The sequence below is a fragment of the Grus americana genome, chromosome 8, assembly GCF_028858705.1.
Source record: "Grus americana isolate bGruAme1 chromosome 8, bGruAme1.mat, whole genome shotgun sequence".
NCBI lineage: Eukaryota > Metazoa > Chordata > Aves > Gruiformes > Gruidae > Grus > Grus americana.
The window spans coordinates 36,544,077-36,571,742 of NC_072859.1; the positions used below are offsets into that span (position 1 = coordinate 36,544,077).

At 44.3% G+C, this 27,666-nt stretch overlaps 2 protein-coding genes across 11 annotated transcripts in view; both read left to right on the top strand.

Moving 5' to 3' along the window:
- Positions 1-13,348, top strand: part of MSH4 (mutS homolog 4) — a 33,998-nt gene extending 20,650 nt beyond the window's left edge. For all 3 annotated transcript variants that reach the window (XM_054832884.1, XM_054832885.1, XM_054832886.1), the window contains 10 exons: positions 49-218; positions 3,671-3,807; positions 4,240-4,343; positions 5,125-5,249; positions 7,014-7,214; positions 8,427-8,545; positions 9,111-9,239; positions 10,673-10,847; positions 12,526-12,614; positions 12,961-13,348. In XM_054832884.1, coding sequence (XP_054688859.1) covers positions 49-218; positions 3,671-3,807; positions 4,240-4,343; positions 5,125-5,249; positions 7,014-7,214; positions 8,427-8,545; positions 9,111-9,239; positions 10,673-10,847; positions 12,526-12,614; positions 12,961-13,146 — 1,435 coding nt within the window. In that variant the 3' untranslated portion in view covers positions 13,147-13,348. The remainder of the gene's footprint in view (positions 1-48; positions 219-3,670; positions 3,808-4,239; positions 4,344-5,124; positions 5,250-7,013; positions 7,215-8,426; positions 8,546-9,110; positions 9,240-10,672; positions 10,848-12,525; positions 12,615-12,960) is intronic.
- Positions 13,349-17,809: 4,461 nt separating this feature from the next.
- Positions 17,810-27,167, top strand: NAA20 (N-alpha-acetyltransferase 20, NatB catalytic subunit). 8 transcript variants are annotated; one of them, XM_054833901.1, is made up of 7 exons: positions 17,843-18,373; positions 18,555-18,579; positions 18,677-18,767; positions 20,596-20,731; positions 21,745-21,890; positions 24,712-24,799; positions 25,257-27,167. In XM_054833901.1, the coding sequence occupies exons 1-6, from the start codon at positions 18,321-18,323 to the stop codon at positions 24,795-24,797; spliced, it is 537 nt and encodes a 178-aa protein (XP_054689876.1). In that variant the 5' UTR covers positions 17,843-18,320; the 3' UTR covers positions 24,798-24,799; positions 25,257-27,167. The 8 variants fall into 8 exon arrangements, with proteins under 8 accessions (XP_054689882.1, XP_054689880.1, XP_054689881.1 ...); XM_054833903.1 differs by having other exon boundaries at positions 26,040-26,920; XM_054833900.1 differs by having other exon boundaries at positions 17,854-18,373; positions 26,945-27,167.
- The last annotated feature ends 499 nt before the right edge of the window (positions 27,168-27,666 follow it).

Consider the following 27,666-nt stretch of genomic DNA (forward strand, 5'->3'; position numbering starts at 1 on the left):
AGTCATAAAGTATTATGTACCTAATTAGTGATACAACTAATATTGCAGATTCGGAATTATACTTGAAAAGATTACAACTGTAATTAATGATGATACAAGGTACACAAAAGGATGTCTGAGTATGAGGACCCAGAAATGCTATGCTGTTAAGCCTAACATCAATGAATTCCTTGACATAGCTCGTAGAACATATACAGAAATTGTTGATGACATAGCAGGTATTTCTAAATCCAGATTTTTATTTATTTGGAGTTCAAAGTACATTGCACTTGGCATATAGAAACCATGTAATCATATGTATTATAACCCTCTCATATGTAAAAAGTATTTAGCATGAGTATAAACCGATTGTCATTGATAAGTAACTGAAGTACTTTTGAGATAGATATTGGCATTCTCCTTCTGTAGATGAAAATTCAGTTTTATTTTAATGAGGTTGAATAATTATATTGATTCCTATATTTAAAACTCCATTGCTCCTTATCCTCTAAAAGTACAAAAAAGTTAAAATAACATAACAGAATTATTCTAAAACATGTAAATCTTTGTTTTAGCTTCTTTAATTAAAATATCTGAGTTCTTTATATTTTAAGCAGTCTTGATCTAGCTGTGGACTACTTTTTAGTCATGCTATTAAGTGTTGGAAAATACAAACAAAAGGAATTTTAATACAATGTCTGTTCCTGTGCTGTAGTAACTTTCCTGTTTATCATTAAGTCAAAATAGAAGAAAACAATATTCTGGAATGGATCTTCTTGGGTTTTTAATGTAGAATGTTGATTTCTAGCTAAAGGACCATCTTAGTTTTCTATATAATTGGAAACTTAAAAGAGCATCAGAAACTTTTGCACCTGTCATATGCTGTGAGCTTCCTGTTTGCTTCTAGTCTTAGATTTTACAGAGTACATAGTGAAAAGTACAGATGCTATTGGTTTTTATTTCCTAAACCTTCCAAAATTTGGTAGCTACTAGGATTCCAGAATGTGTGAACAAATGTGTTCCCCTTGCCTGTTTTCACAGTAGCCCACATGCTTGCAGAAGGGATTCTTCTCTCTTTTCCTTTTTACTGGATTAAGCTCTTAAGTGACTCCAAGACTGAAATACTGATATCGTCTACCTGGACTTCTGTAAGATGGTCCTCCACAACGTCCTTGTTGCTAAATTTGAGAGGGATGGGTTTGACGGATGGACTAAGGAACAAGAGATAGATGTGAGATGGATAAGGAATTGGCTGGATTGCTGCATCCAAAGAGTTACAGTCAGTGGCTTAATGTCCCAAGTGGAAACCAGTAACGAGTGGCGTCCCTGAAGGGTCCGTACTAGGACCAATACTATTTAGTATCTTCGTCAGTGACATAGTGGGATCGAGTGCACCCTTAGCAAGTTTAGAGACAACACCAAGCTAAGTGGTGCAGTTGATTTACTAGAGGGAAGGGATACCATCCAGAGGAGTGGGCCTGTGGGAACCTCTTGAAGTCCGGCAAGGCCAAGTGCAAGACCCTGCACCTAGGTCAGGGCAATCCCCAGTGTCATTATAGGTTGGGGGTGAATGGATTGCAGAGAAGGTCTTGGGGATAGGTCTTGCCCTTTACGTCAAGGGCAAGAACAAAAGCTTCTATAGGTAAGCCAGTGATAAAAAGACCACTAGGGAAAATGTGGGCCCTCTCCAGAAGGAAACGGGATACCTGGTTACCTGGGATATGTAGAAGGCTGAGGTACTCAACAGTTTTTCTGCCTCAGTCTTCACTGGCAAGTGCTCTAGCCACACCGCCCAAGTCACAGAAGGCAAAGGCAGGGACTGGGAGAATAAAAAACCGCCCACTGTAGGAGAATCATCGAATCATAGGGTGGTTTGAGTTGGAAGGGACCTTAAAGATCATCTAGTTCCAACTCCCTTGCCATGAGAGAGTTGGGTTTGTTCAGCCTGGAGAACAGAAGGTTCCGGGGAGACCTTATTGCAGCCTTCTAGTATCTGAAGAGGGCCTACAAGAAAGCTGGAGAGGGACTGTTTACAAGGGCATGGAGTGACAGGACAAGGGGCATGGCCTGAAGCTGCAGGAGGGGAGATTGAGATGCGATCTGAGGAAGAAATTCTTCCCTGTGAGGATGATGAGGCCCTGGCACAGGTTGCCCAGAGAAGCTGTGGCTGCCCCTGGCTCCCTGGCAGTGTTCAAGGCCAGGTTGGATGGGGCTTTGGGCAACCTGGGCTAGTGGAGGGTGTCCCTGCCCATGGCAGGGGGATGGAACTGGATGGGCTTTAAGGTCCCTTCCAACCCAAACCATTCTGTGATTCTGTGATACTGGACTTGGGGATACTGGTGAACAAAAAAATCAGACGTGAGTCAGCAACATGCTCTCGCAGCCCAGAAAGCCAATTGTATCCTGGCCTACGTAAAAAGAAATGTGGCCATCAGGTCAAGGGAGGTGATTCTGCCCCTCCACTCTGCTCTCGTGAGACCCCACTTGGAGTACTGCATCCAGCTCTGGAGTCCCCAGTACAAGAAGGACATGGACCTGTTAGAGCAGGTCCAGAGGAGAACACCAAAACTGATCAGAGGGCTGGAACACCTCTCCTATGAAGACAGGCTGAGAGACTTGGGGTTATTCAGCCTGGAGAAGAGAAGGGTGCAAGGAGCCTTCAGTACATAAAGGGGGCTTGTAAGAAGGAGGGAAAAAGACTTTTTTTACCAGGGCCTGTATTGACAGAGCAGGGGGCAATAGTTTTAAACTGAAAGAGGGTAGATGTAGCTTGGACATAAGGAAGAATTTTTTTTACGTTGAGGGTGATGAGATGCTGGAACGAGTTGCCCAGAGAAGTTGTGGATGCCCCATCCCTGGAAGTGTTCAAGGTCAGGTTGGATGGGGCTTTGAGCAATCTGATCTAGTGAAAGATGTCTGTGGTGGGTTGACCTGTGGCAGGGGAGTTTGTCTAGGTGATCTTCAAAGGTCCCTTCCAACCCAAACCATTCTATGCTTCCATATCCAGAGTGTACCGAGTTGCTAGTTTATGTTGTGAGTGGTTGGAACACGAGAGCGGGCAAGCTTAGAGCAATGAGCAGCAGGGCAACACCACAAAGTAACTCCATTCTTTCTTCTCACAGGAGTACCACCCTATTACCCTCTTTGCAGTATTCAAAATTCTCATGATTTAACAGCACATATTCTTCTATCATCTAACAGTTTCCCACATACGGTATCTTCTCAGCTGGGAACAAGATGGATTTAAGGGGAGGATTGCAAATGTAAAGCATTACCCTCAGTCTGGGGAAAGAAGATTGCTTAGAATCACGAACTGGTTAAAAACTGAGAGTCCCTAGTCTAAAGTTCATATTCTGTCCGCTGATTAGACAGTGACGCTAAGTGCTTGAACAAACTTTCCATAGTTAGGCCCACCTGGGAGTCGGTCAGATGCATGAACTTTCTGTAAAGAACACATGAATTTTTCTGATTGTCCGCTGGAATTTTTTCCTGTTAGCTTTCTGCAGGCAGATTTCTTAGATTAATACTTTACTTAACTCCCTGGAGACCCACTTCAAAGGCCTTTTGTCATTTACTTACCTGACACATTCAACGCCCGTAAATCATATTAACAGTATGCATCTTTTTACCAACCAAACATACAGACATGAGTGTATGTAATTTGGGTCAAGTCTTTATTTGTGGTGCGTAGGTATGATAACACAACTTGCAGAAAAGTACAACCTACCAATGAAAACAAGTTTCAGCTCTGCTCGTGGATTTTTTATCCAGATGAATGTTGATTCTTCAACATTACCCAGCGGCCAACTTCCTTCAGAATTTACAAAGGTATCTGTACTAGATATGTTTTTTCATAATATGTTTGTATACTTAATATATATAAAATGTATTACATTAATAAAATGCACATTATACAGTCATTTCAGCAACAATTAAAGTCATTTCAGTGAAGATATCTTGAAGTAAATGAAGGTATAATTGGTATATTTTTATAACTGCCCTATTTCTAGTTATACTTAATGTAGCCAGAAGTGTACAAGTACATGCAGTTATGTTGTGTGTAAATATAAAGTTGTGTATCTTGCTGATAACTGCATTCTTTTATATGGATTTTCCGTAAAAATGTACATGGATGAATGAAACCTGGCATTGTTTTTTTCCACTTTGCCCCGCCCTGTATTGTTCCCAGTTTGCTTTTTAGAACTATTTTTGTTTCTGATAATATGGCAAGTTCTTATTGTTGGTTTGAATTCCCTGTAGATCACTAAAATGAAAAACACATATAGCTTCACTTCAGCAGATTTAATAAAAATGAATGAAAGATGTCAGGAGTCTCTGAGAGAAATATATCACATGACCTACTTGTAAGACCATTTTAAACTATTTAATATTTACTAACTATATTTATTTTGTTCAATGAACAGCTAATTACTTGTTTTCTTAAAGCTATCTTTCTGTTAAGTTATGGCTACTTAAAGAAATAATCCAAGGCGACACTGATCAAGTGTACTTCCTGAGACAAAAAAAACCCCACAAAGTGTGGGTATTAAATGTGCATTACAAATATATAGGCATTTATTAATAAGGGTGGCCATCATATTTATTATATTTTTATGGGTGAATTGTCTACACAAAATGACACGATGTATTAGTTTTGTAATGCAGAATCGTTACTTTTAATCAGTTCCTTGCATTTACAGTAGAACTGTCTATTTCTGTATTTTGTCCTTGCTGCATGTCATGTTGCTTTGCTGTCTATTTCAGAAGACTTACTAAGTGTAATGTTGCATGTCAGTTTTATGGAAATTCTAGAAACCGTAAGGAATTAGAGTCACGTTTGACATGTTAATAAAACATATTTGATTCCATAGATAAATTTTTGGTTCATTCTCTTGTGAAGCTTTCTTATGAGCTGTTGGTATTTCAGCTATATGTCTTGTGTCTAATAGCAGAATTTGATCGGAGATGATGGTATAAGAACCTAATTGGCTTCAAAGAAATTTATACATTTGCTTGCATCTGGCAGAGATGATTGCATTTTATGAGTAACCTCCCATCCTAGTATATGCAGTATGAACATTATCAACTTGCTTTATTTCTGTAGGTTGTATAAAGTACAACAACTAAATCAGTGTCTTATTTCAGAATAGTGTGTAAACTACTGAACGAGATCTATGAACACATTCATTGCCTATACAAGCTGTCTGACATTGTGTCGATGCTGGACATGCTGCTTTCATTTGCCCATGCCTGCACTCTTTCTGATTACGGTAAGATTCTTCTTTGATTCTGTCATGGGCCAGATAAAGACCGGCCTGTTGGAGAATATCCAGGCTGTTTTTTCTGGCTTTCCAATTGCTAAGCCCACGTCATGTATTTTTCTGGGTCTCAGTAGGCTTTAGGTCAGTCTCTCTGGTCTATGCTTGCCAGTTTTGTGCTGATGTTCTTTCTGGTTCCATTCATTGAAATTACATTCTGCCATTTAACTGCTGTAAGCCTTCACAGCCAGTCTTTTCAAAATAACCAGTTTAAGCATATTCTATTCAAAAGCACGAAGTTTGTGAACATCCTGAGTTTACGCTTCTGTCCTGAAAGGGCACAAGATAATATAAGCAGATCAATGTTACTTACATACTGTAAAACAAAAAAATATGGCTGCTTTTGTTTATCTGCTTCAATTTCTGTAGCACTTTTAGACATTTTTGGAAGTATAGTCTTCTAAGGAATCCAGGATCACGTGCTTACCTGCACGTTGTTCATCCTGCTTCCCTAGCCCAGTTCTGCAAAGTACAAATGAGCACATTGTCTTCAATTAAAGCTGACATGAGGTACTTACCTACAGTATAATATGGTGCAGAGACTAAATCGGGTCTGGAACCCATTTTAGGAAGTGTATTAGCTCACCATTACTGGTGCTGCTCTGTAATTTCCAGTTCATCAGCAGGATCAGTTTACTTTGCAGTATGGACTGTGAATCTTCATGTACTGATGATTCCAGTCAGAGCACATGAATTGATATGTAACTGAACAGTAACTGATATGCTTCAGGCGTCACAGGCTTCTCCCATCCAATGAATTAGAGCACAGGTTTTCTTCGGCAGTAATAATAAGACCAAAGCCACTTAGCTTCTCCCGTAAATCTACACCTGCAGTTTGCACAGCTAGGCATGAATGTATCCACCAAAAGAAGTGGACTGTCAATTGTAGCTTTCAGTCCCCTTTGCCACTTGACTCCCTCACCTAAATTATTAAATTACTAAAACCTACACCAGGTAATTAGAGTTCCCCAGTGTTTAAACGTGAAAAACTGTTTTGGCACTTCTTTCTTGAAGGCTGCTCCATTTAAACAGACCACGAAATTTAACGACAGTTCTTTGTTAGCCCGGGTTGCTGCCATTGAGGTAGACAAAGAGGAGGCATACAGAATAGGTTCAGAAAAGAGCTGTATTCTGACAAAATATATACAGATAGTCCCAGTATCACAGGCATCTATATAGGCATAGTATGCACCCAGATAATCAATATGATAAAGTATAACAAAAATGTTTCTTGTGATCATATAATAAGCTGCATATGTAGTAGTAACAGAATTCATGACCCTTTTACTTTATATGCTCATGGCAGTATAAAAAGAAATTATTAAAAATGTATTAGCTGTGAAACTGGCTTTTGGGTTTTCTGTTTTAATTACTTTTCAACTTTTGCTCTTTGTATTTTTCTTTATTACTGGAGTCCAACCCTGCAGAAACACAGGATGTTAATTTAGAAATTAAGTGTTAGTTACGGAATTCTTTTTGTAGTAATAAATCATGAAGACTTGCATGACAATCAGAATCTAAACCTGAAAGTGACTGGTAATTCTTCCCTAGTGCTGCATGTTAGTCTTGCTCACTACAAGAAAGTAAAAATCAGGGAATCAGTACCACAGAGTTTGACTTCTGCTCTGCAAGAATTATTTCAAGACACACTAGTTTAGTAACATAAAGGTTTCCATACTAACTATGCAATGTATTTTTATCCTTTTTCTCATTTAGTTCGTCCAGAATTTACGGATACTTTAGCGATCAAGCAGGGATGGCATCCCATTCTTGAAAAGATAGCTATGGAAAAACCTGTGTCTAACAACACATATCTGTCAGAGGGTAACAATTTTGTCATTATTACAGGCCCAAATATGAGTGGAAAATCAACATACCTAAAACAGATTGCTCTCTGTCAAATTATGGCACAGATTGGTGAGTAAGAGTGTACCATACTAGTAATCTTCTGCAGCACATTTATTGTTTTCTAGTTAAAAGTATTTATGAAGTTGAATGATTTGGCTTCTAGAATAAGATTCTATCTAAAATAGTAACAGGTAATTTTTAGTCATTTGCTCCTACCAGCTCTTGCGTTGCTGACAGAGACCACTGCAAAGTTTTGGGTCTGCCATTGGAAACTTACTGGCCCTGTCTGTATATCTGAGAGCCTCCCCAATCTGTCTTTAGGGGAAGCACAGTTCTATGCTTTAATTCTTTGGAGCACCTTAACGCAGTCTGGCACCTTATGCTAGACTGATAGCAAGTGTCCTTGAAGTCTGCCCATTGGGCTACGTATGTGTTAGTCATCCAAAAGAAATAGATGAACTTTAGCATACCTCAGTTATGTAGAGAACGTACTTGCAGCCAAGTAGAATTAATAGATGAATAATCAACTACTTTAAATAAAAGTAGTAATAAATACTGCAAGGTTCTATCACTAAAATGAAAGTAAACCAAATATTTGTAAAGTCGTAATTGAAACTCATCCCTATACTCAGGAATTCCTTGTGATTTTTACCTTAAAGGTAAGGCTGGTAGCACAGGAGAAAGACCTTAATAGGGTGACTCTTCTAGAATGAAACTACTTACTAGTGGAAATTAAAATTTGGCCACCATGTGTTTGTGGGTCCAGTCCCCAACAACTGCAAGTTCTTCAGGAATTGCTCTCAAAAACATGGGTTTAATATGAATAAAGGAGACTGTAAAGTCTTTTGGCAGGTTTTCTGGGGTTTTTTTCTATTTGGTAAAACTAATAAGCATCAAAGTCTTACAAAGGCGACATAATCTTGGTTTTGGGAAACTAAGATTCCTTGGGATTAGTAACTCAATGGCTACAGAAATGCAAATTAATCCTAGTGTTTATTCTCACTTTTGCATCCCTTTAGACTGACACACAGCTTCAGGAATATGATTTCCTAAGTTTTACTGATAAGCTTCTTTAATTACAGTATCTGTATAATAATTTTTCTTACAAAGTCACGGTAGAACATAATCTTATGAAACTTTATAGAATAAGATGCATTCTCTACAGTGCATAAAGACCAAGTATAAAACTGATATTCTCCCCTCCCCCCGCCTCAACACATTCAGGCAAATTGGCATTTGTCACACTGATGTGAGAAAACTCTCATTTTACTTGTTTTGTAGGTTCTTATGTCCCAGCGGAGTATTGTTCTTTTCGAATTGCAGAGCAAATTTTTACCAGAATAGGTATGGATGATGATATAGAAACAAATGCATCAACATTCATGAAGGAAATGAAAGAGGTATTAAACATAGCCAATCCAGGGTCCAAGGCCCATTTTTACTGTTAAGTTAATAGAAATTGTACTAGTATATTTCCACGGAAAGAGCGTACTTTGATCAGTAGTCAAAAATTCAACTTTTGTCTGCTACCTTGATGATAAATGACAGAAAACCAAGCATATCTTAAATAAGAAGATGTTCCAATATGAGTAAAAATCAGTGCTCTGTTGGACAGCAGTTTCAACATTTTGTTATTTCTTGTACCTTAAATGATTAGTGGTAGGAGCCTAAGCCCTCTCAAGTCCCTCTCCCAAACCGACATGATTTTGAGGGAAAGTGATATGTTCAATGGAAAAGAGAAAGAGTGCTGTAGCATTTGTAGTATGTAGTCTTTGCTTGCTTAGAATTGACATCTGTTTGAAAGCTGTGAGAAGGTAAAATTTGTGGATCTGACAAGATTTTTTAAAATTTCTGCATTAAGTTTCATCTGAATAACACAAAATATTCCTATTAGCAGGAGTATTCCTGTTAGTGTTTTTAAAAAACGCATTTATAGGAATGATAACACACTAAATATTTTCCTAGATAACATACATCATACAAAATGCTAATGACAAATCACTCATCATAATTGATGAACTTGGCAGAGGTACCAGTGCTGAAGAAGGTATTGGCATTTGTTATGCTGCCTGTGAATATCTGTTGAATTTAAAGGTAATTCTGTTTTGAAAAAAAATTAAACCCTATAATTATTTTGTCATACTGATAGTAAATATAGTATTTTCTCATAATTTAACTTCAGTTTTATAGAGTTTTCTTGCCTAAATATGATATTTTTCGTAACTGGTGAATAGTAAGAATTACCGTGATAGAGAAAAAATGCTGACATAAACTGCGCTTCTGTTCACTGGTGGTTGTGATTTAACCCCAGCCAGCAGCTAAACACCACGCAGCCGCTCGCTCACTCCCCCACAGCGGGATGGGGGAGAGAATCAGAAGGGTGAAAGTGCAAAAACTTGTGGGCTGAGATAAAGACAGTTTAATAGGTAAGGCAAAGCTGCGCGTGCAAGCAAAGCGAGGTAAGGAATTAATTCGCTACTTCCCATCGGCAGGCAGGTGTTCAGCAGCTTCATCACACGTGACAGTTACTTGGGAAGACAAACCGTAACTCTGAACATCCCTCCTTTCTCCCTCTCTGGAGCTTTTATTGCTGCATCATGTGGTGTGGGATATCCCTTTGGGCAGCTGTCTCATCTGTGTCCTGTCCGAACTTCTTGTGCGCCGCCAGCCTGGTCACTGGTGGGGCAGTGTGAGAAGCAGAAAAGGCCTTGATGCTGTGCACGCACTGCTCAGCAGTACCTAAACATGGGTGTCTTATCAACACTGTTTTGATCACAAATCCAAAGCATAGCACCATACAAGCTACTATTAAGAAAATTAACTCTGTCACAGCCAAAACCATTTCGCTGGTCGCCATCTCTTTCCAACTTGCAAGCTTGCATTTCTATCCAGAAAAGGAATAACCCGGTCTCTTTAGTTTTGCTTAGTACAGCCTTGTATGCTTCAGTGTTAAAGGTGAACCTCTGTACTTCGCTGTTACCTTTCCAAAGTACAGTGGTAGTTCCACGCAACTTAGGCATTGGTCACAGAGGTTAGAAAAGTGGAAGATGGTTTTAGATGGTTTGGAAGTTTCACCTCTATGTGATCAACCTCAGGTTGTCAGCTTTTTGAAGTGTGCAGGTGTTCACTTTCTCATCAGAGTTTATTCAGAGTACTTTTGTGGTTTGGTTTGAAAAGCTCAGGTATTTTCTGTAGCTCGTACTTTAGGCAAAGCATTCCTTGAGACTATTGAGGCAACCGTTTGACAGTCATTCAAGTTAACCCTAGTCAAATTTTGTAAGCATCATGGATTTCCTGTTACTTATGATATTCTTTTCCTTCTATTGAGAAATGATCAGGAGAACCCCCAGCTGGTAAAGATATCCTTGCCAATGGTAGAACTCATCGCTTAAAAATTTTAATTTGCTTTAGTAATTTAAACAGCTTTTCAATGTTTTGGAAGAAAACCTGGACATCTGTGAGATAGTATTGTAATTTTTTCCAGCATAATTTCCAAAATAAATTCTCCTTCTTGTTTCCTTATTTAGGCATTTACATTGTTTGCTACACATTTCCTGGAACTGTGTCATATAGATGCTTTATATCCCAATGTGGAAAATTATCATTTTGAAGTGCAACATGTGAGAAGTAGTGCTGGAAATAAGGAGAAAATTGCTTACACGTACACACTCTCTAAAGGATATACAGAGGAAAAGAACTACGGTAATGGATTCCACTATGACTTTAACTTAGTAAAGATCGTGTAAGATACTATTTCAGTTATTAGGCATCTGACAATATTTTTCTGCTGACAAATTTCTGCTGAGTTTGTATCTCTTGTAGAGTAACAACTACAGATCTGTAATATGTTCCAAATACTTGTGTGTTTTAAGTAACCATGTAGTGAGATAGTAGTTTGGGGTAGTATGAAGAACTTAGATGAAATTTCATAGTGAAAAAACATTTTAGTAATACCGGTAGCTCCTTGATTCACCTCTGTTTGAATGAGATGAACCATTCTGAGCACACAGTACTTGAGTCGATTTAATCTCTATTTATGGAAGCGTGTGAAAGTTCTGGAGAGACTTTGTGAGTCTGCGAATGCTGAGGTTACCTAAAACTCGCTTACGTGTCTGCCTTAAGTAATGATATATCAGTTAAATAGCAGCTTGGCCCTTCTTGATTGGCAAAAAGGAATCAAGTTTCTTTAAAAAAAGGCATGAATTTTACTGTGTATCTGCCTAAGGCTATTTTGAGAGGTTGTGCTAAAGCATCAGTGTTCTCAGGAAAGCAGGTTTACTTCTCTTTTAACTTTAGACTAAAGCATACTGAAGACTACAGATTAACGGATTATGGGTCAATAAAGAAATGAGTGACAATAAGGCATAACTGTATGTTTTAAAGAGTTGCAGAAATGCGTGTGTTTCCAGATGCTAGATCTGAAGTTGGATCCTTGATTTAGGTGACATTTAATCAATAGGAAATTAGCTACACATGACTTTTGCAAGATGGTGGTAACTGAAGACTACAGATTGTTCCAGTCATGCTTCAGTTAACTGGACTTAAAACATTTCTTTATCAGAATTTCAGAGTAAGTTTCTTTACCTTTGGCAGCACCAGCTCAATTTCAGATGCCACACCACCACTAACTCAGAAAAATTGGAAGTTTAGAGAGTATTCTCAGAGAACAGGGGATCTTTAGTAACTCAGTGTTGGTGACTTGGCTTTACCTTGAGCAAAGTTACATTCTAAGAAAGAGTGCAAGGGCTCTTCTTGACCCTTTTTTGGTTTTAACCCTACAGTATTAAAGCACCTGAAGAAGCACAGAATGTCCTCAGAACAGCCAGGGCCACAGGCAAAGGAAAAAGTAAAAAAATCATGTTAGGGAAGAAAAAATATTTTACATCTCTTTCTTACCTTGAGTATCTGGCAGTTTGGCTGCTGGCAACAGAGTAGAAGTTGGAACATGACATCCATATCCACTGGATGTCTGGATTTAATGGAGAGCACATTTAGCACAACCTCGGTATTTTCTGGTGTGCCAAATCAAAAAAACTGTTCAGAGAAAGCTGTTACCACCACTGTGCTGTTTTTTTCCTTTTACCCCTAATGTGTCTCATCCTGCCCAGTTACAGTATTACCAGCAGTCACTTCATGTGGAAGTGTATCTCAGAGGTAGTGTTACACAAAGTAGACATTTTATTTTGTAATTCTCAAAACCACACTGTTTATTAAAAATAATTTTAAAAAGACACAAAGAGAAAATGTGTGTCAAAATTGTTTTAATAAAAATGAAAACTTTACCCTTTAAAAATAGACTAAGTTAATTCTGGCAGACATAGTGTAGAAGGTAGGAAAAAAAATTACAGCAAAAATCCTGATTTGTGTTTTGTATGTTTAGGATTAAAGGCTGCAGAAGTTTCCTCCCTACCATCATCCATAATTTTGGATGCAAAGGAAATCACAAATCATATTGCAAAACAAATTTTGGTATGTAACAGAAAATTATAATATTGTAATTCACAGTTTTTATAAAACTCAAATATATTTTCAATTTCTGAAAGGATATAGGATAAGCACTGCCTATGGTTTTATGAAAATAGATTTCATTAAAATTTTTATTTCTGGAACCAGTTTTGAAAGATAATACTGAAGGGCACTGTTAGGTGACAACACAAAGCAGTCCTTAGGGTTAAAGAGTATTGGATGTAATGTTGATGTACAAACCAAGAATCAGGAGATCAGAAATAGGCTGGAAAATTACTAATATTAGTATTTTAATTATAGAACATAATTGATTTCATATTTTAATGCATGTGTATGTTTTTAAGAACAGCACAGGCAGAAGAGCACTCCTGAGATGATGAAACAGAGAGCTGTATACCATTTAGCAATGAGATTGGTTCAGACTGCCAGAAATTCTCGACTGGATCCAGACAGTTTGCGTATATATTTGAAAGGCTTGAAGAAAAAGTATGAAGCCAGCTGTCCTGCACCCGAACAAAACGGTGAGCAACAGTAATGTGTAACATAGGCTGTTGCTCACATTGTTATGACTACGAGATGATTCTATTTTTCCCGTAGTATTAGAAGACACTGCTTTTCACATGTTTTTAAATTCTTAATTCTTAGTCTAAATTATACTCACTACTGAAAGACCATATCCTTCATGTTTTTCCCCCCAAAACATACCTGAAATAAAAGCATTTACTTTGTATGAGGAATGCAGTTCTTTTTGATAATTAACTATATCCCTTTCATCATCTTAGAGACAAAAAAGTTGTATAATATTTAGTATTTTCTACGTGATATATCTGGTATTATAGCTCTTGCATCTGACACTGAAGATCTTGCCTAACAAAAAGCAGTCTTTGAAACAGATTGTCCATTTGTCTTGCATAGGCAAGCTCTATTTGCACTGCTGAACATGCATACGTAAATCCTGTTGTTCCCTACTCAAGGAGGGTTCTAGTTCTCTAAATCGTTATTAATCCAACATAATCCAACATAACATAGGCAGTTCAGGACTGCTTCCTCTCCAGAACTGGGCAGCCAGAGCTTTTTTGTAACACTGTAACAGGAAATTACTGTGGTATTGACACTGTTGATGTTTTTTGTTTAGAAAGTGAGTAACAGGAAATCAATAAAAAGTTGAATATCCTTCTTCCTTGATTTTTTTTTTTAGTACAACTTAATTGAGCCACTGCACCCATGTATTCCAGCTTGAAGGAATTTATCTTTCCTCACTTCCTTCTAACCAACTGTGGCCAAGAGTTCTTACCTGTTTATTTTTTATAAATATATAGGTGTATGTGTGTGTATATATAAAAAAATTATTATACATGTATCTATAAAATGGGTAATACACAACAGTTTAATATCTAATTTATAACAACAAATATAATTTTATATATAGTTATAATATAAATTTCCTTTTTATGTATCTACCTTTGTAAACATACTAACATTTGTAGTAGGTGCACTGTGGTTTTTTACCTAAGACATTTTTTTATTTATTTAAGCTATTAAACACCATTCCCCTCTCTTCAGGCCTTATATGTTGCCCATGATATCACTCATATCCATCAGTAATACCATATTTGTTGTCTACTCCAATGAGGATCATGGCAGAAAAAAGTATTTTGTGTTCAAATTTCTTAACAAGAGGAACCAGATGGCAAAGGGTACGTGTTTCAGACGTTGACTGAACAGGGTGCACATCTCCCTGTTGGGGACAGCCACCATGGCACCAGAAGGAACAGTTCTAGGGGTTCATGCCTGGGAGCCTGGGGTAGTTTGACCCTGTCAGAACTGTTGCCCTCTTTGCGCACCTTATTTCAGAGCCTTCAGGTTGTTTCCAGTTGGTCCGTCGGGACTGTGTGTGTATATGCTACGCATATTGCTCTCCCAAAACAGATTTTAAATAAGGAGGGGTTTGTATTTTGTTTTACTGACATCTGGATGCCAAGGAGCGGGACCAGAACACAAAAAGATAATATAGATACTTCCAGACTCATTTTTGCATCACCTGTAAACAGTCCTCAGTAGACAAATTGGCTTGAATTCTAGGGTCCTTGCTAGCACTGTCCACATCTCCATGGAGGGGGAAAAAAGAAAAGGTACCTTCAAGGGCTGTACGGTGAGCTTTATTGCCAGTCTGAGAATGCTGATTGAAGGAAAGGGGATCTTGGGAAGTTTACAATGTGGGAATTGCAGGGAAGCAGAAAGCTCAGAGGGCAAAGAAGGCTCTACCTGTCCCCTCTCCACAATCATGTGAGTAGCAAGTCAGATATCTGCTTTTTTAAATGCCCTTCTCTTGCTTCTGCAGTTCCTCACTCAAGGTGGCAATCTTAGTGCCAAACACTAAGAGATTTTAAACTAAACCTGGTCAACAGCTGACAGTAAAGGTCAAAAGGCAATGCAACATTGTCTGATAAAGCCCTGAAACTTCAACAGACCATTTGTCTCTATGACAAGATTCCTATTTTGCGTAGTCTGTAAACATCTTGTCCTACAAAAGCATACAATGCATTTACCGTCTGCACTAACTTCAGCTTTTTAATGCAGACTTTCCTCAAAACCAAGGCTGCTATCACCATATGTCTGTGAGACAAGGCCACATGACAGAAGAAATGTTATTTGAAGTGTGAATTGAGGATCCAAAGCCAGCACAGCAAGACGTACACTCACTTTCTGAAGCCTTTATTTCTTCCTCCACAAACTTCCTGGCAGCAGCAGGCCTGCAAAGGGACAAGGCAATTCATAAGCAGAAAAACTAAAGATCTCATAAACCGAAAAGATATTAGAATTCACTGTCACTCCTTTGGATCTGAAAGACCAAGGCTAAATTTACTTCTGAAATTTGCTTTCCATTTGGCATACACATTTTCAGCCTGTACTTCAGTCAGCAGAGATGGCCACCCAAGACTTGGCCTCCACAGTTTTAATACTAACACAACTATATATTGATGTGTAATCATTAAAAAAACCCTACCAAAACCTCACTGAATAGACAATACTGCTTTAGGCTATAATACTGGGAATTAATTTGATACATGGTAAGGACTACTGTCACCATAAGCAGCTTTTGAACCAACTTTGGTCACAGTAACAGAAGTGCCTTTAGTCTAGCACTTCAGAAATAAAGGCTTGATCTTGCAGCCTGTCATACAGCAAAACAGTCTAAAGTCCAGTTTGACTGGACATTTTGTCATTATCACAGCACTCAAGTGAACAGTTGAGCTTTTTCTCCTCTTAAGGGTGTGTTATTAAATAATCCTTGTGATGCTGCGGGAAAAGAACATCTCAAATGGGAGACGGGTGTAACTTTATACCCCACTTACTAACGCCTCGAAGGGCTAAGAACCACCATCCGGGTCCCTTGGCTCATCCTCAAGAATCTCATAAATGGTTTTTTCTGTAGCAACATTTTACCTGTCCTTGTTTTCAAGCACAACTTGTTCTTGCATTCTTTTTATTCAGTCAAACCAGTTCTTAGCTCCAGGATCAGAGCTCTACTCAATTCCTTGTTTTACAATATGCTTCCCATTCCTCTTTTTCCTTTTCCATTCCTCTGTTCACATATACATCTTTCTTTTCCACAACCTTTTCCTCCATGTGGCTCTCCATTCCTCTTTTCCCTTTTGACCCCTCTCTTCGGTTCACTGTCTGTCTGGCCATCCATCCATCCATCCATCTTTCAATCACTCTGTCTAGCTGCCTGTTCCTCTTCTGATTCATCTCTGCTGCTCCCCAGTCCTGATTTTCTCTCCCTCCCTCTGTCAGCCTCTCCATGTTTCTCTTTCTCCTCCTATCACTCTGTCTGGCTCCCCATTACTCTGCTCAGCAACCTTCCCCTTTCCCTCTATATCCCTGTGTGCACCTGTACATCCCTCTTTTGCTGTCTTCTGCTCCCATCCCTCAGTTGGGCCTTCCATCCTTCTCTTGCTTTCCCATCCTTCTGTTCGAGCCCTCATTTCTCTGTCCAGTTCCTGGTCCCTCTCTCCGTGTGCCTCTGCTTTTCCATCCCTCTTCTCCTTTCCATCCATCTGTCCACCTCTTCATCTGTCTTCTGTTCCCCCTCCCTCTGTTCAGCTCATCCCTCTCTCTCTGTGCATCCCTCTGCTTTACCATCCCTCTTTTTCTCTCTTCCATTCCCTGTCCCTATGTCCAGCTCTTCATCCTTTCCTTTCACACCCAGATCCTGCTGTCCCTCTGTTAGGCTCTCCATCCCTTTCCTTCTCTGCCTATTTCTCCTTGTGCCTCTCTGTCTCGCTCCCCTTGAATATTCTCCTTTTTCTTTTTGTGCACCCCTGGGCTCTTCCTTTAGCTTTCAGCAAGCTTCTCTCAGATCTGGGATGCACCTCTGCTGCCCCAGCAGACCTGGTTCGTGGCCATGGCCCCATGTCACCCATGGGTTGCTGCTGTAGGCCAGGGCGTTGGGCGGGAAGGTGCAACAAGCCTCAGGTGTGACCAGCGTGGCTAATGGCAACGGCCCCTTTGTGCCCCACGGGCCACGGCTGTGAACCCAGGGTGGCGGGTGGAGGCTGCGCTGCCAGGGGCGGCTGCATGCTGCCAGGGAAGTAGGGGTCTGGTCTGGCCATGGCTGGTGTGGTACAGCAGAGCCACCAACGAGCATCACCGGCCGGGGCTGGCAATGCAGCTGCAACCACCGAGGAGGTAAGCGGGGGCTGGGTGGGTCCCCGCAACTGGGAACGTCCCAGACAAGGTGATACAAACCGTGGGGTAGCTAGGAACGTGCACTGGGGCAAGCCGCACTGGGGGTGTGGGCGGGTGCACCGGTGCAGTGGGGAGCTGGGTCCGTAGGGGCAGCCAGCACACAGTGGCCACGGTGGCGGAAAGCCACCCACGGGGCCAGTGAGGCCCGGTGCTGTGCGCCAGCAGCATCGGGGGAGCTCACTGTTGAGTGGGAGTAGTGCGGAGGGAGCCTTGGATCAGGTCTGAGCATTGCGGAGGGTGGGAGGCCTGTGGGAAACCCTGTGGATGGTCACAGGGGAGTGGGTTAAGGGATTGCTCTGGGGCTGTGCTGGAGGCGTGGGGCGGTATGGGAGGGGCAGGCACCGGGTGGGTATTAAACCAGAGGCGGTCGCGGGAGAGTACGGCTTCTTGGGCATCAGCCATCCCAGTTTTGACAGTAACTTTCTGTCAGAAACCATGGTGTTTGACTGCATTTCCGAGGTCTGCCGTAGAGCACGTTCCACGTGTTGCGGCACCGTACGACTTCTTGTCCGGCAGCATCTTCCCTCCTCCGCGAGTTGTTTGTTTTGCGTGCGGTGTTCTTGCATGTTACGGTCACGTCGTGTGCAGTGTCGGTCTGTACGTGTGCTTGGGGTGGAGCTGTCCCGCCTGGGGGTCGCCACGGAGCTCTCCTCGGGCGCCGCACAAACTCTCCCTGCACCCCGGAGCCAGGCTCCGAGCGCCCCCCGGCACTGCAGCCCCACTCGCCCGGCCCCGCTGCTCCTCGCTCTGCCGCAGGCGGGCTGAGCCTTCCCAGCCGCCCGCCTGCTGCTCTCGGCTCCTGCATCCAGCCGCAGCCCCTCTGCCGGTGCGGCCCGCGGCGGCTACTGGCCCGGCGCGGCCGGGGCGCTCCGCTTCCGCTGCCGCCTTTCCGTGGCGGAAGGGGCCCTTGGGCGGCGCCAGCAGTTCCGGGGCGGCGGTGGCAGCGGCAGCATCAGCATGACGACCCTCCGCGCCTTCACCTGCGACGATCTCTTCCGATTCAACAACATGTAAGCGCCAGCCGCCTCTCTCTCCCCTCCCCGCCCCCGAGTCCTGTGCTCGCTCTCCGCCACGCTCGGCCCATGGGCGCACGCGAGGGGCCCCCCCTTTCCTCAAGGCGCCGCCGCTCCCCTTCCCCCGGGGCAGCTAGGGGCTCCCGGGCCCGTGGTGAGTCTTGCTTTCCTCCCGCAGCAACCTGGACCCGCTGACGGAGACCGTATCCTTCCCGCTGCCGCCGGCGACGACGCGCGGGGCCTAGCGCGGGCGGCGGCAGCCCTGGCGGCCATAGCTTGTTCCTTAACCGAGCGCCCCAGTACGGGATACCCTTCTACCTGCAGTACCTGGCTCACTGGCCCGAGTATTTCATTGTCGCCGAGGCGCCTGGCGGGGAGCTGATGGGTTACAGTGAGTGTGGTGTTGCTTCCGCAGCGCCGCGTTTTCCAGTGTTTCCATCTTACTGCCTTGCACGTTTGGGGGATTATAACGCAGGAGCTTTTCTTAGCCTTCACGTTTTCCAAATACCCAACAGGGAAGAGGAACGTTATGGAGCATCTTCCTGTTTTATAAATGTCTAAGGATGTCTCTGCTCTGGTGAGACCCCCTTGCAGTGCTGCATCCAGCTCTGGGGTGCCCAGTACAGGAGAGACATGGAGCTGTTGGAGCGAGTCCAGAGGAGGCCACGAAGCTGATAGAGGGCTGTAACACCCTCTCCTGTGAGGGCAGGCTGAGAGAGTTGGGGTTGTTCAGCCTGGAGAAGAAAAGGCTCCGGGGAGATCTAATTGTGGCTTACCAGTACCTGAAGAGGCCTACAGGAAAGCTGGAGAGGGACTGTTTATCAGGGAGTGTAGTGACAGGACAAGGGGGGATGGCTTTAAACTAAAAGAGGGTAGGTTTAGACTGGATGTTAGGAAGAAATTCTTCCCTGTGAGGGTGCTGAGGCCCTGGCACAGGGTGCCCAGAGAAGCTGTGGCTGCCCCTGGCTCCCTGGCAGTGTTCAAGGCCAGGTTGGATGGGGCTTTGGGCAACCTGGGCTAGTGGAGGGTGTCCCTGCCCATGGCAGGGGTTGGAACTAGATGATCTTTAAGGTCCCTTCAAACCCAAACCATTCCATGCTTCTATGTTACGTAGGACTCATAGCAGTAGTTTTTGATTTGCTGTTCCTAGCGTGGCAAGGAGTCTTGACTGTCGTAACATCCACTCAGGGTTTGTACAGGTGAACGTATGCATACAAATGTTTCTGTAATCCTGGAATTCAGTCCCTGCACTCCGCTCTGATCCCACACACTGTCAGTCATAAGTAAGTAAAAATGCTGGGCTTGGGTTTTGCATTGTCCTGTAAGGGAAAGCTCTGGGTCGGAATGTCATTTGCTTATTTGCTGTGGAACATTCCCCCCCACCCTGCCCGAAATCCTTCCAAATAGAGATGTTGGTTTCTTTATTCCTTCCAGGTTTTTTTCCCTCTTTTGTTGGGGGGTGGGGGACTGGGGGCAGAATAAGGTTTGCTGCAGGGACCCTGGAAATTGAAGTGTTTAACATAGCAAAGCTTAAAGCATTTGCTGTACAAAAGGTTTCCCCATACTCACCACATCAGTTGCTTATTAGCAGTGACTGTGATGTTTATGAGAGTACCATGTGGAGGTGTGAATATTTGTTAGTGAACTAACACTGGTTTGGCTCTGTGTAGAAAGGAGAGGAACTGCAAAGAAGCCCTTAAAAAAACATCCCCCTCCTTTTTTTTTTTTTTTTTTTTTTCTTTTCTTAAACATACTGTGTTTGCAGGCCATTAGCTTTCTATGGCCAGATTGGCAAAGCTTGCCAAGCTCTATTCCCCCATAGTCACCAAAAGTCTCTGATAGTTGCCAGGCTGGTGAGTTAGTTTTGGGCTTCTAGCCCTCCATTCCTCCATTATTTTAGTCAGATCCTGAATTCTGCTCAAAGACTCATGAGAGTTGCTTAAAACTTGCATTTGGAAGTCATGCCTGAAACAATAAATTTGCAATTTTTTTTAATTTATTTTACGCTAGTCAAGAAACTACTGCAATACTTGAGCAAAATGACATTTTTAATGGTTGCCGAATCACAGAGTGACAACGTAGAAAACCCCGTTTGAGCCTTTACCACAATCATTGCAGTGTTTGTTTATACATTGCTTGGTTCTTTTGTAAAGGTGTATAGCTGTGGGTGGTGCATTATTCCAAAGGTGCTACTGCGCTGATGCTCTGTATGTTCACAGTAATGGGTAAAGCGGAAGGCTCTGTGGCCAGGGAAGAATGGCACGGACATGTTACTGCTCTTTCTGTTGCACCAGAATTTCGACGGCTGGGTTTGGCCGCTAAATTGATGGAACTACTGGAAGAAATTTCAGAAAAGTGAGTACTGTGCTTGCCTTTAATCTTTTAAAGTAATTTTTCTACGGGCGCCCGGTCCGTGGCTTAGATATTTGGTTTGCGGCGAAACAGACCCGGAACGTGGCTCCAAGTAGCGTTCCGATTCGCTGAAATTCCCCGTAGTCAGAGAGCAAGAATGGTGAATGTCGCTTGGCGGTTTGAAATCTCAGGCTTTCTCTGAAAGCTGACCTGCCAGAATGAGCCGAAAGCAGGCCAAACGCCAATAGGGATGCCGCAGAAAAGGTCCTCTTCTTGACAGGAGAAGAGCTTGGCGAAACGTCAGCGCCGTTTCCCGTAGGGCCTCCGACGTACCGGTTCAGCAAGCGTGGGCTTTGTGCGATTCCCTCGGGGACGATGGCGAACAAACGTTGTACGGCAGAGAGTATCTTAGCTTACTTTCCATCTCCTGCTCAGTTACTTGTTACTTGGTTACTTGCAGAAAATTTCATTTAGCATTGAATGACCCACAGGGAAACGTCCCCAACTCAGGCTGGTAGGGTAACCCCATTGGAGTTGGTAAAATCGGAAAAGAGTACGACGTTTTGAAACGTTTGCCTTGCGAGGAGAAGGGCTGTCTCTTGTTAGGCAACTGAATTTTGTGACCGATTTCCACACCTCACACCCCCCCTACACACACTTTGAAGGAGGCAGTCCCACAGCCAATACAATCTAAAATGTGGATATATATTTTTTTAATAGTTTCTTATGGATATGAGGCTTGTGTGGGCGTTTAGCTTGTCCTGTCCTTAATTCTGAACCCACTGGCTGGTGTAGAAGGACGGTCGTGTGACAAAAACAGCATGAAATTTGTCCCTGTGCTGGATTTGTCCTGTGGTAAAGGGGTACATCTGTTATTCTGGCGTGAAAGATGTTTGATGAGCGTACTGTGTTGTCAGAGCTGCTCTTGGTCTGCCTGCAAGCCGTGGGTTATGATTTAGAAATACGTTCACCTACCATTCCTTAACTGTGTGTTTCTGGTTTTTATTTTTTCAAAGAAAGGGTGGCTTTTTCGTCGATCTCTTTGTGAGAGTATCAAATCAGGTGGCGGTAAATATGTATAAGCAGCTAGGCTACAGCGTGTACCGGACCGTATTAGAGTACTACTCTGCTAGCAGTGGAGAGCCAGATGAAGATGCATATGGTAAGTACTTGTTCTGCCTCCAGCTGAATGGAAAGATTCTCATGTTGAGGGTTCCTGGGCTTGTTTGCGTGATTTTTTTAATTTTTTTTTTTTTTAATATGAACCAGGGTCAGATAATTGTTGATGAGTGGGACTTTGTGTACTCCTTTAGGTAGCTTTTCGTACTGAACCTTAGATCGGTTACAAAACTTAATCTTTGTGCAGTTTACACATTTTGTAGCATCTGTGGCAAAATGAACTACAAAGACATCTGGCAAAGTTCCTACCGACTGGAAGAGGGGAAACATAACCCTCATTTTTAAGAAGGGAAAAAAGGAAGACCCAGGGAACTACAGGCCAGTCATTCTCACCTCCGTGCCTGGCAAGATCATGAAGCAGAGGCTCCTGGAGACTATGCTCAGGCACATGGAAAATAAGGAGGTGATTGGTGACAGGCAGCATGGCTTCACTAAGGGCAAATCGTGTCTGACAAATTTGGTGGCCTTCTATGATGGGGTTACAGCGTTGGTGGACAAGGGACGAGCAACTGACATCATCTACCTGGACTTGTGCAAGGCATTTGTCACTCTCCCGCACGACATCCTTGTCTCTAAATTGGATTCGATGGATGGACCACTCAGTGCATAAGGAATTGGCTGGATGGTCGCACTCAAAGAGTTGTGGTCAACGGCTCAATGTCCAAGTGGAGAACGGTGACGAGTGGTGTTCCTCAGGGGACAGGCACTGTTTAACATCTTTGATGGCGACATGGACAGTGGGATCGAGTGCACCCTCAGCAAGTTTGCCGACAACACCAAGCTGTGTGGTGTGGTCGACACGCTGGAGGGAAGGGATGCCATCCAGAGGGACCTGGACAGGCTGGAGAGGTGGGCCTGTGCAAACTGCATGGAGTTCAACAAGGCCAAGGTCAAGGTCCTGCACGTGGGTCGGTGCAATCCCAAGCACGACTATAGGCTGGGCAGGGAATGGATTGAAAGCAGCCCCGAGGAGAAGGACTTGGGGGTGTTGATTGATGAGAAGCTCAACATGAGCTGCAGTGTGTGCTTGCAGCCCAGAAAGCCAACCGTGTCCTGGGCTGCATCAAAAGAGGTGTGACCAGCAGGTCGAGGGAGGGGATCCTGCCCCTCTACTCCGCTCTGGTGAGACCCCACCTGGAGTACTGTGTCCAGCTCTGGGGGCCCCAGTACAGGAGAGACATTGAGCTCTTGGGTCGAGTCCAGAGGAGGCCACGAAGCTGATCAGAGGGCTGGAGCACCTCTGCTATGAGGACAGGCTGAGAGAGTTGGGGTTGTTCAGCCTGGAGAAAAGGCGGCTCCAGGGAGATCTAATTGTGGCCTTCCAGTACCTGAAGGGGCCTACAGGAAAGCTGGAGAGGGACTGTTTATCAGGGAGCGTAGTGACAGGACAAGGGGGGATGGCTTTAAACTAAAAGAGGGTAGGTTTAGACTGGATGTTAGGAAGAAATTCTTCCCTGTGAGGGTGCTGAGGCCCTGGCACAGGGTGCCCAGAGAAGCTGTGGCTGCCCCTGGCTCCCTGGCAGTGTTCAAGGCCAGGTTGGATGGGGCTTTGGGCAACCTGGGCTAGTGGAGGGTGTCCCTGCCCATGGCAGGGGTTGGAACTAGATGATCTTTAAGGTCCCTTCAAACCCAAACCATTCCATGCTTCTATGACATTTATCGTGTAGGTAAGCTGAAAATAAAAATGCAGTTTCTCACCTGATTTTTCTTTCGGAGGAACGCTCGCCCCCAGCGGCTGGTTTTTTTGCTAGTGTTGTCGGGGGGAAGGAACGGCGGCGCCTGCCTGGTTTCTTCCCCTAGCCAGGGACCTGAAACTTTGTTTTCCTCAGCTGTTTCACTAGAAATTTACAAGTGTCGGTGGTCAACAGTGGCAGAGAATTGGGTGGCGTTTTCAATTTCAAAGGGAAGGAACGTGTTGATGTTAACTCTGTTACCAAAAGCGAAGTACCAGCTGCTTCCTCTTTCTAGATCTTCTCTCCTTTCGCCATCCTCCCCAAGGGGTAACGTGGCCACGCCGTATACCTTTTCTGCTCTGGTACCGTTCGTTTGATACGCAGGAGCGCTGTGAAATAAATAGAAGGGCTACGGACAGACATCTGCCATCGTTGCGGCTGCCTTAAATCGTGTATTTGTCCCTTTAGCCCGTCATTTCCTTTCCGCTCAGTTGAGTTACGTGCAGCGTTAGGTTCCAGTCGAGAGCGGTGCCGCCGAACAACGCTCTGGGAGCGTGCGCGGAGGAGGGCGACCGAGATGGCGAGAGGTCTCCGAGGCAAGACTTAGGGGGAGCGGCTGAGGTCACTTGGTTTGTTCAGCTTGGAGAAGGGAAGGCCGAGGGGTGACCTCATCGCAGTCTACACCTTCCTCGAGGGGGACGGCGGAGGGGGAGGCGCTGACCTCCGCTCTCTCCGGTGACCGGCACTAGGACCCGAGGAAACGGGACGAAGCTGCGTCAGGGCAAGTTCAGACCGGACGTTGGGAAAAGGCTTTTCACTGAGAGGGCGGTCGGTCAGTCACGGAACAGGCTCCCCAGGGAAGCGGTCGCAGCCACCGAGCCTGTCAGGAGTTCAAGGAGCGTCTGAACGATGCTCTTAGTCGCACGGTTTAGTTTTAGGTAGTCCCGCGTGGAGCGGGGGCTTGGTCTCGGTGATCCGTATGGGTCTCTTCCGACTTGAGATACTCTATGATGCTATGAAATCTTCTGGGTTAAAAAGTGATATTATTGTAATAGAGAATTCGCTGAACGTGGCTTTGTGCAATGACTGTCATCATATAATAGCTTTTTTCTTTTTTTTCTTTTGCCACAGATATGAGAAAAGCTCTGTCCAGAGATGCAGAGAAGAAATCAATTGTACCTCTGCCTCATCCTGTGAGACCAGAAGACATTGAGTAACTGTAAGTTGTGATTCTCAGGGAATTTAGCAAGAGTGTCGGGTTCTTTCTGCTCCCAGCCCCCAAGAACTTACATGAGTGATGAGAAATTTTAGGCTCAGTGTTTTTCCCCATGAGATACCAAAAAGCAACATTGAGAAGCTTACTAATGCTGCTTCTATTGATAATGGTTGCGTAGTCCTGCATTCACCCTATTATTTTTTTCTTTCAAATATTGGAAATCCAGAGACTATTAAAATGGAATTACCTCCTGTATGGTGTTTTCTTGGGTTTCTTTCAAACCAAAAATACCTGAAGTCAATAATAGTAAAACCCCTTCAAACGCATTTATTAGTAACCAATGAAAATACTGTACAATACCGAACAAACACAGCAGGGGAAGGCAATGTATTAATACTTGCATAGAAGATAAACCTGTTATACATAATGTAGAAATGCTGTTGCCCTTTTCATGGCACAGGCATGGGACTGAACTGTTGGTTTGAAAAAGCCAGACAAGCAAAGCAGTCGAAGCTTTTTCTCCATTGTGGACCAGATTCAAGACCAATTCTGTGTTCTGGGTACCTATACATACCTTAACATGCTGTGTCCGCTGAAGTAATTTGCAGCAAAGATTTCATGTTTTCTCATACTCCTCTTACTCAATTTCAAGGTCAACGTAAGGTTTCTGAAGAACCTGCAAAAGAGAAGTCTCTCCTTATGTTCACAGCATCTTCAAACAACCCTGTATCTGACACTGAGATAATGCAATTTTTTTTTTTTTTTTTTTAATGGAGAAGCATGGATAAATGTGGAATTTGCAGAAATGAAATTCAGGGATCAGAGAATTAATTGACTGTACAAGCTAGGATTAAGACTAAGCAATATCAAATCTTGTGCACATAACCTATTTAGCTTACTCCCGTAAGCATGTTTCTCGTCCGTGTTTTATCGTGGGTTTTATAATCCTGCGTACCCTGCCAAGAAACAGATGCTAACTTAGACAAGATACAGGCTAAGCCTCAATGGTAAGCAGTTATGTTCAAGATGGTAGATTATTTACATTTTAATTAGCCACACTGTGTAATAATTACTAGGGCTTGTTCCTGGTTTTCTTCCATCCTTATATCCAGCTTTCTGTCCCTTCTTTCCTCTCGCTTTTTGTCCAATATCATTCCTCTTGTTGCGCTCTTGTTCTGTCTGCTCCTCATCCCTATCCCGTTCCCATCGCCGTTTTACTCTCTTTTTCTTTCTTTTTAAAAAGTTTTCTGTGCCTTTGCTTTCACTCCCCCATTCCTCTGTCTTGTGGCATGTCCCGTTTTTGAGGCCGTTGAAGAGACATGAAGAGTGACAGGTGGTCAGACGCAGGTCCTCCAGCCTATTGCTGTTTTTAACTTCTCTAGCTCTTTGTCCCAATCTGCATCTCTCTGTTTTACTCAATCCCTCTCCCCTCTTCTCCGTTCGACTTTTTCTCTCTCCATATGTCCCACTCCCTGTCCCACCTTTATCCTTCCTTCCTTCTTCCTCGCCTTTTTCTTTGTCCTTTTGTCCTGCTCCCCGACCCTGTTTCTCGCTCCATCTGACCGTCCTTTTCCTGGCACCTTGGTGTCTCTGCTCCTTGCCCCCGTCTTTCTCTCCCCTCTGCCCAGTCCTCGTCTCCCTCTTTTGTCTCTCTGTCCCTCTGTCCTCCTCCTGCCTCTGCCCCTCTGTCCTGCTCCCTGCCCCTCTTGTTCTCACTCTGCCCCAGCGTCCCGCTCCCCGGTCCTCTTTCCCTCTGTTGCTCTCTCCTTTTATCTCTCCTTCTCCCTGCTCCCCAGCCCGGTTCTCTCACGCTCCCGCTTCCTTTTTTTATTCTCTGTTGCTCTGTCCTGCTCCCCGTGCCGCTGTCCCTCGCCGTACCTCTCGGTCCGGCTCCCTGCCCTTATTCTCTTTTCCTCCCTCGCCGTGGCGCTGCCCGCCCAGGGTCGTTTCTGCCTCTCTGTCCCGCTCCCCGTCCTGGTTTGTCGGTCGCCGTCCCGCTGCCTCTCTTCCTGCCGCTTCTTCCTCCCTCTCTGTCAGGCTCCCTGTCCCCGTCCTTCACTCGCCGTCCCTTTCCTTGCCTCGTGCTTTCTCGCTCGCCGCCGCCGCCCCCCCCATCCAGCTGGCTGCCCCTTTTCTCCTCTCTTCTAGCGTCCTGCAGCTGGCTCCTCGGTTTTGGCGGCAGCCTGCACATAGCAGCCCAGCTCTCCAGCAGCCTGACGGACCGACCGTGTGTCTGTTCCACGCCGGACTGGCGAGCGTGGCTCTGGGTAGGACAGCCGAGGTGCCCCAGGGCCGGGCCCCGAGCCCCGGTGCGGAGTCTCTCCCGGAACCGGCTCTGTGTGTGACTGAATAAACGCTTGCGGTCTCTTTTGCCGTGCCGGCTGCGTTGGTGCTTCCTTTGCGGGGGGGGGGGGGGGGGGGGGGGGGGGGGGGGGGGGGGGGGGGGGGGGCCGTGATGGAGGGCAGGGGAGGAGGTGTGTGTGGGGGTATTAACGTATTCAACAAGGTCACATTGCTCGCATCCTCGGGATCCAAAAGTGATGCTTCTTGGCTCCGCCCCTGACCCATGCCAAACTCCGGGCCCCCCCCCCTGCAAACTCCGCCCCCCCCGCAAACTCCGCCCCCCCACAAACTCCGCCCCTCACGCACACCAAGCCCCGCCCCTCATGGAAACTCCGCCCCCGGCGCAAACTCTGCCCTGATGCAAGCCAAGCCCCGCCCCTCAGGCAAACTCCGCCCTGATGCACGCCAAGCCCCCCTCACGCAAACTCCGCCCCCACACAAACTCTGACCCTGGTGCACGCCAAGCCCCGCCCCAATGCAAACTCCGCCCCTCACGCAAACTCCGCCCCTGATGCATGCCAAGCCCC

Coding starts and splice junctions, on each gene's coding strand:
- NAA20 (XM_054833901.1), top strand. CDS start 18,321: ATGACGACCCTCCGCGCCTTCACCTGCGACGATCTCTTCCGATTCAAC. Junction 20,732..21,744: donor CTGGAAGAAATTTCAGAAAA/GTGAGTACTGTG, acceptor ATTTTTTCAAAG/AAAGGGTGGCTTTTTCGTCG. Junction 21,891..24,711: donor GCCAGATGAAGATGCATATG/GTAAGTACTTGT, acceptor CTTTTGCCACAG/ATATGAGAAAAGCTCTGTCC.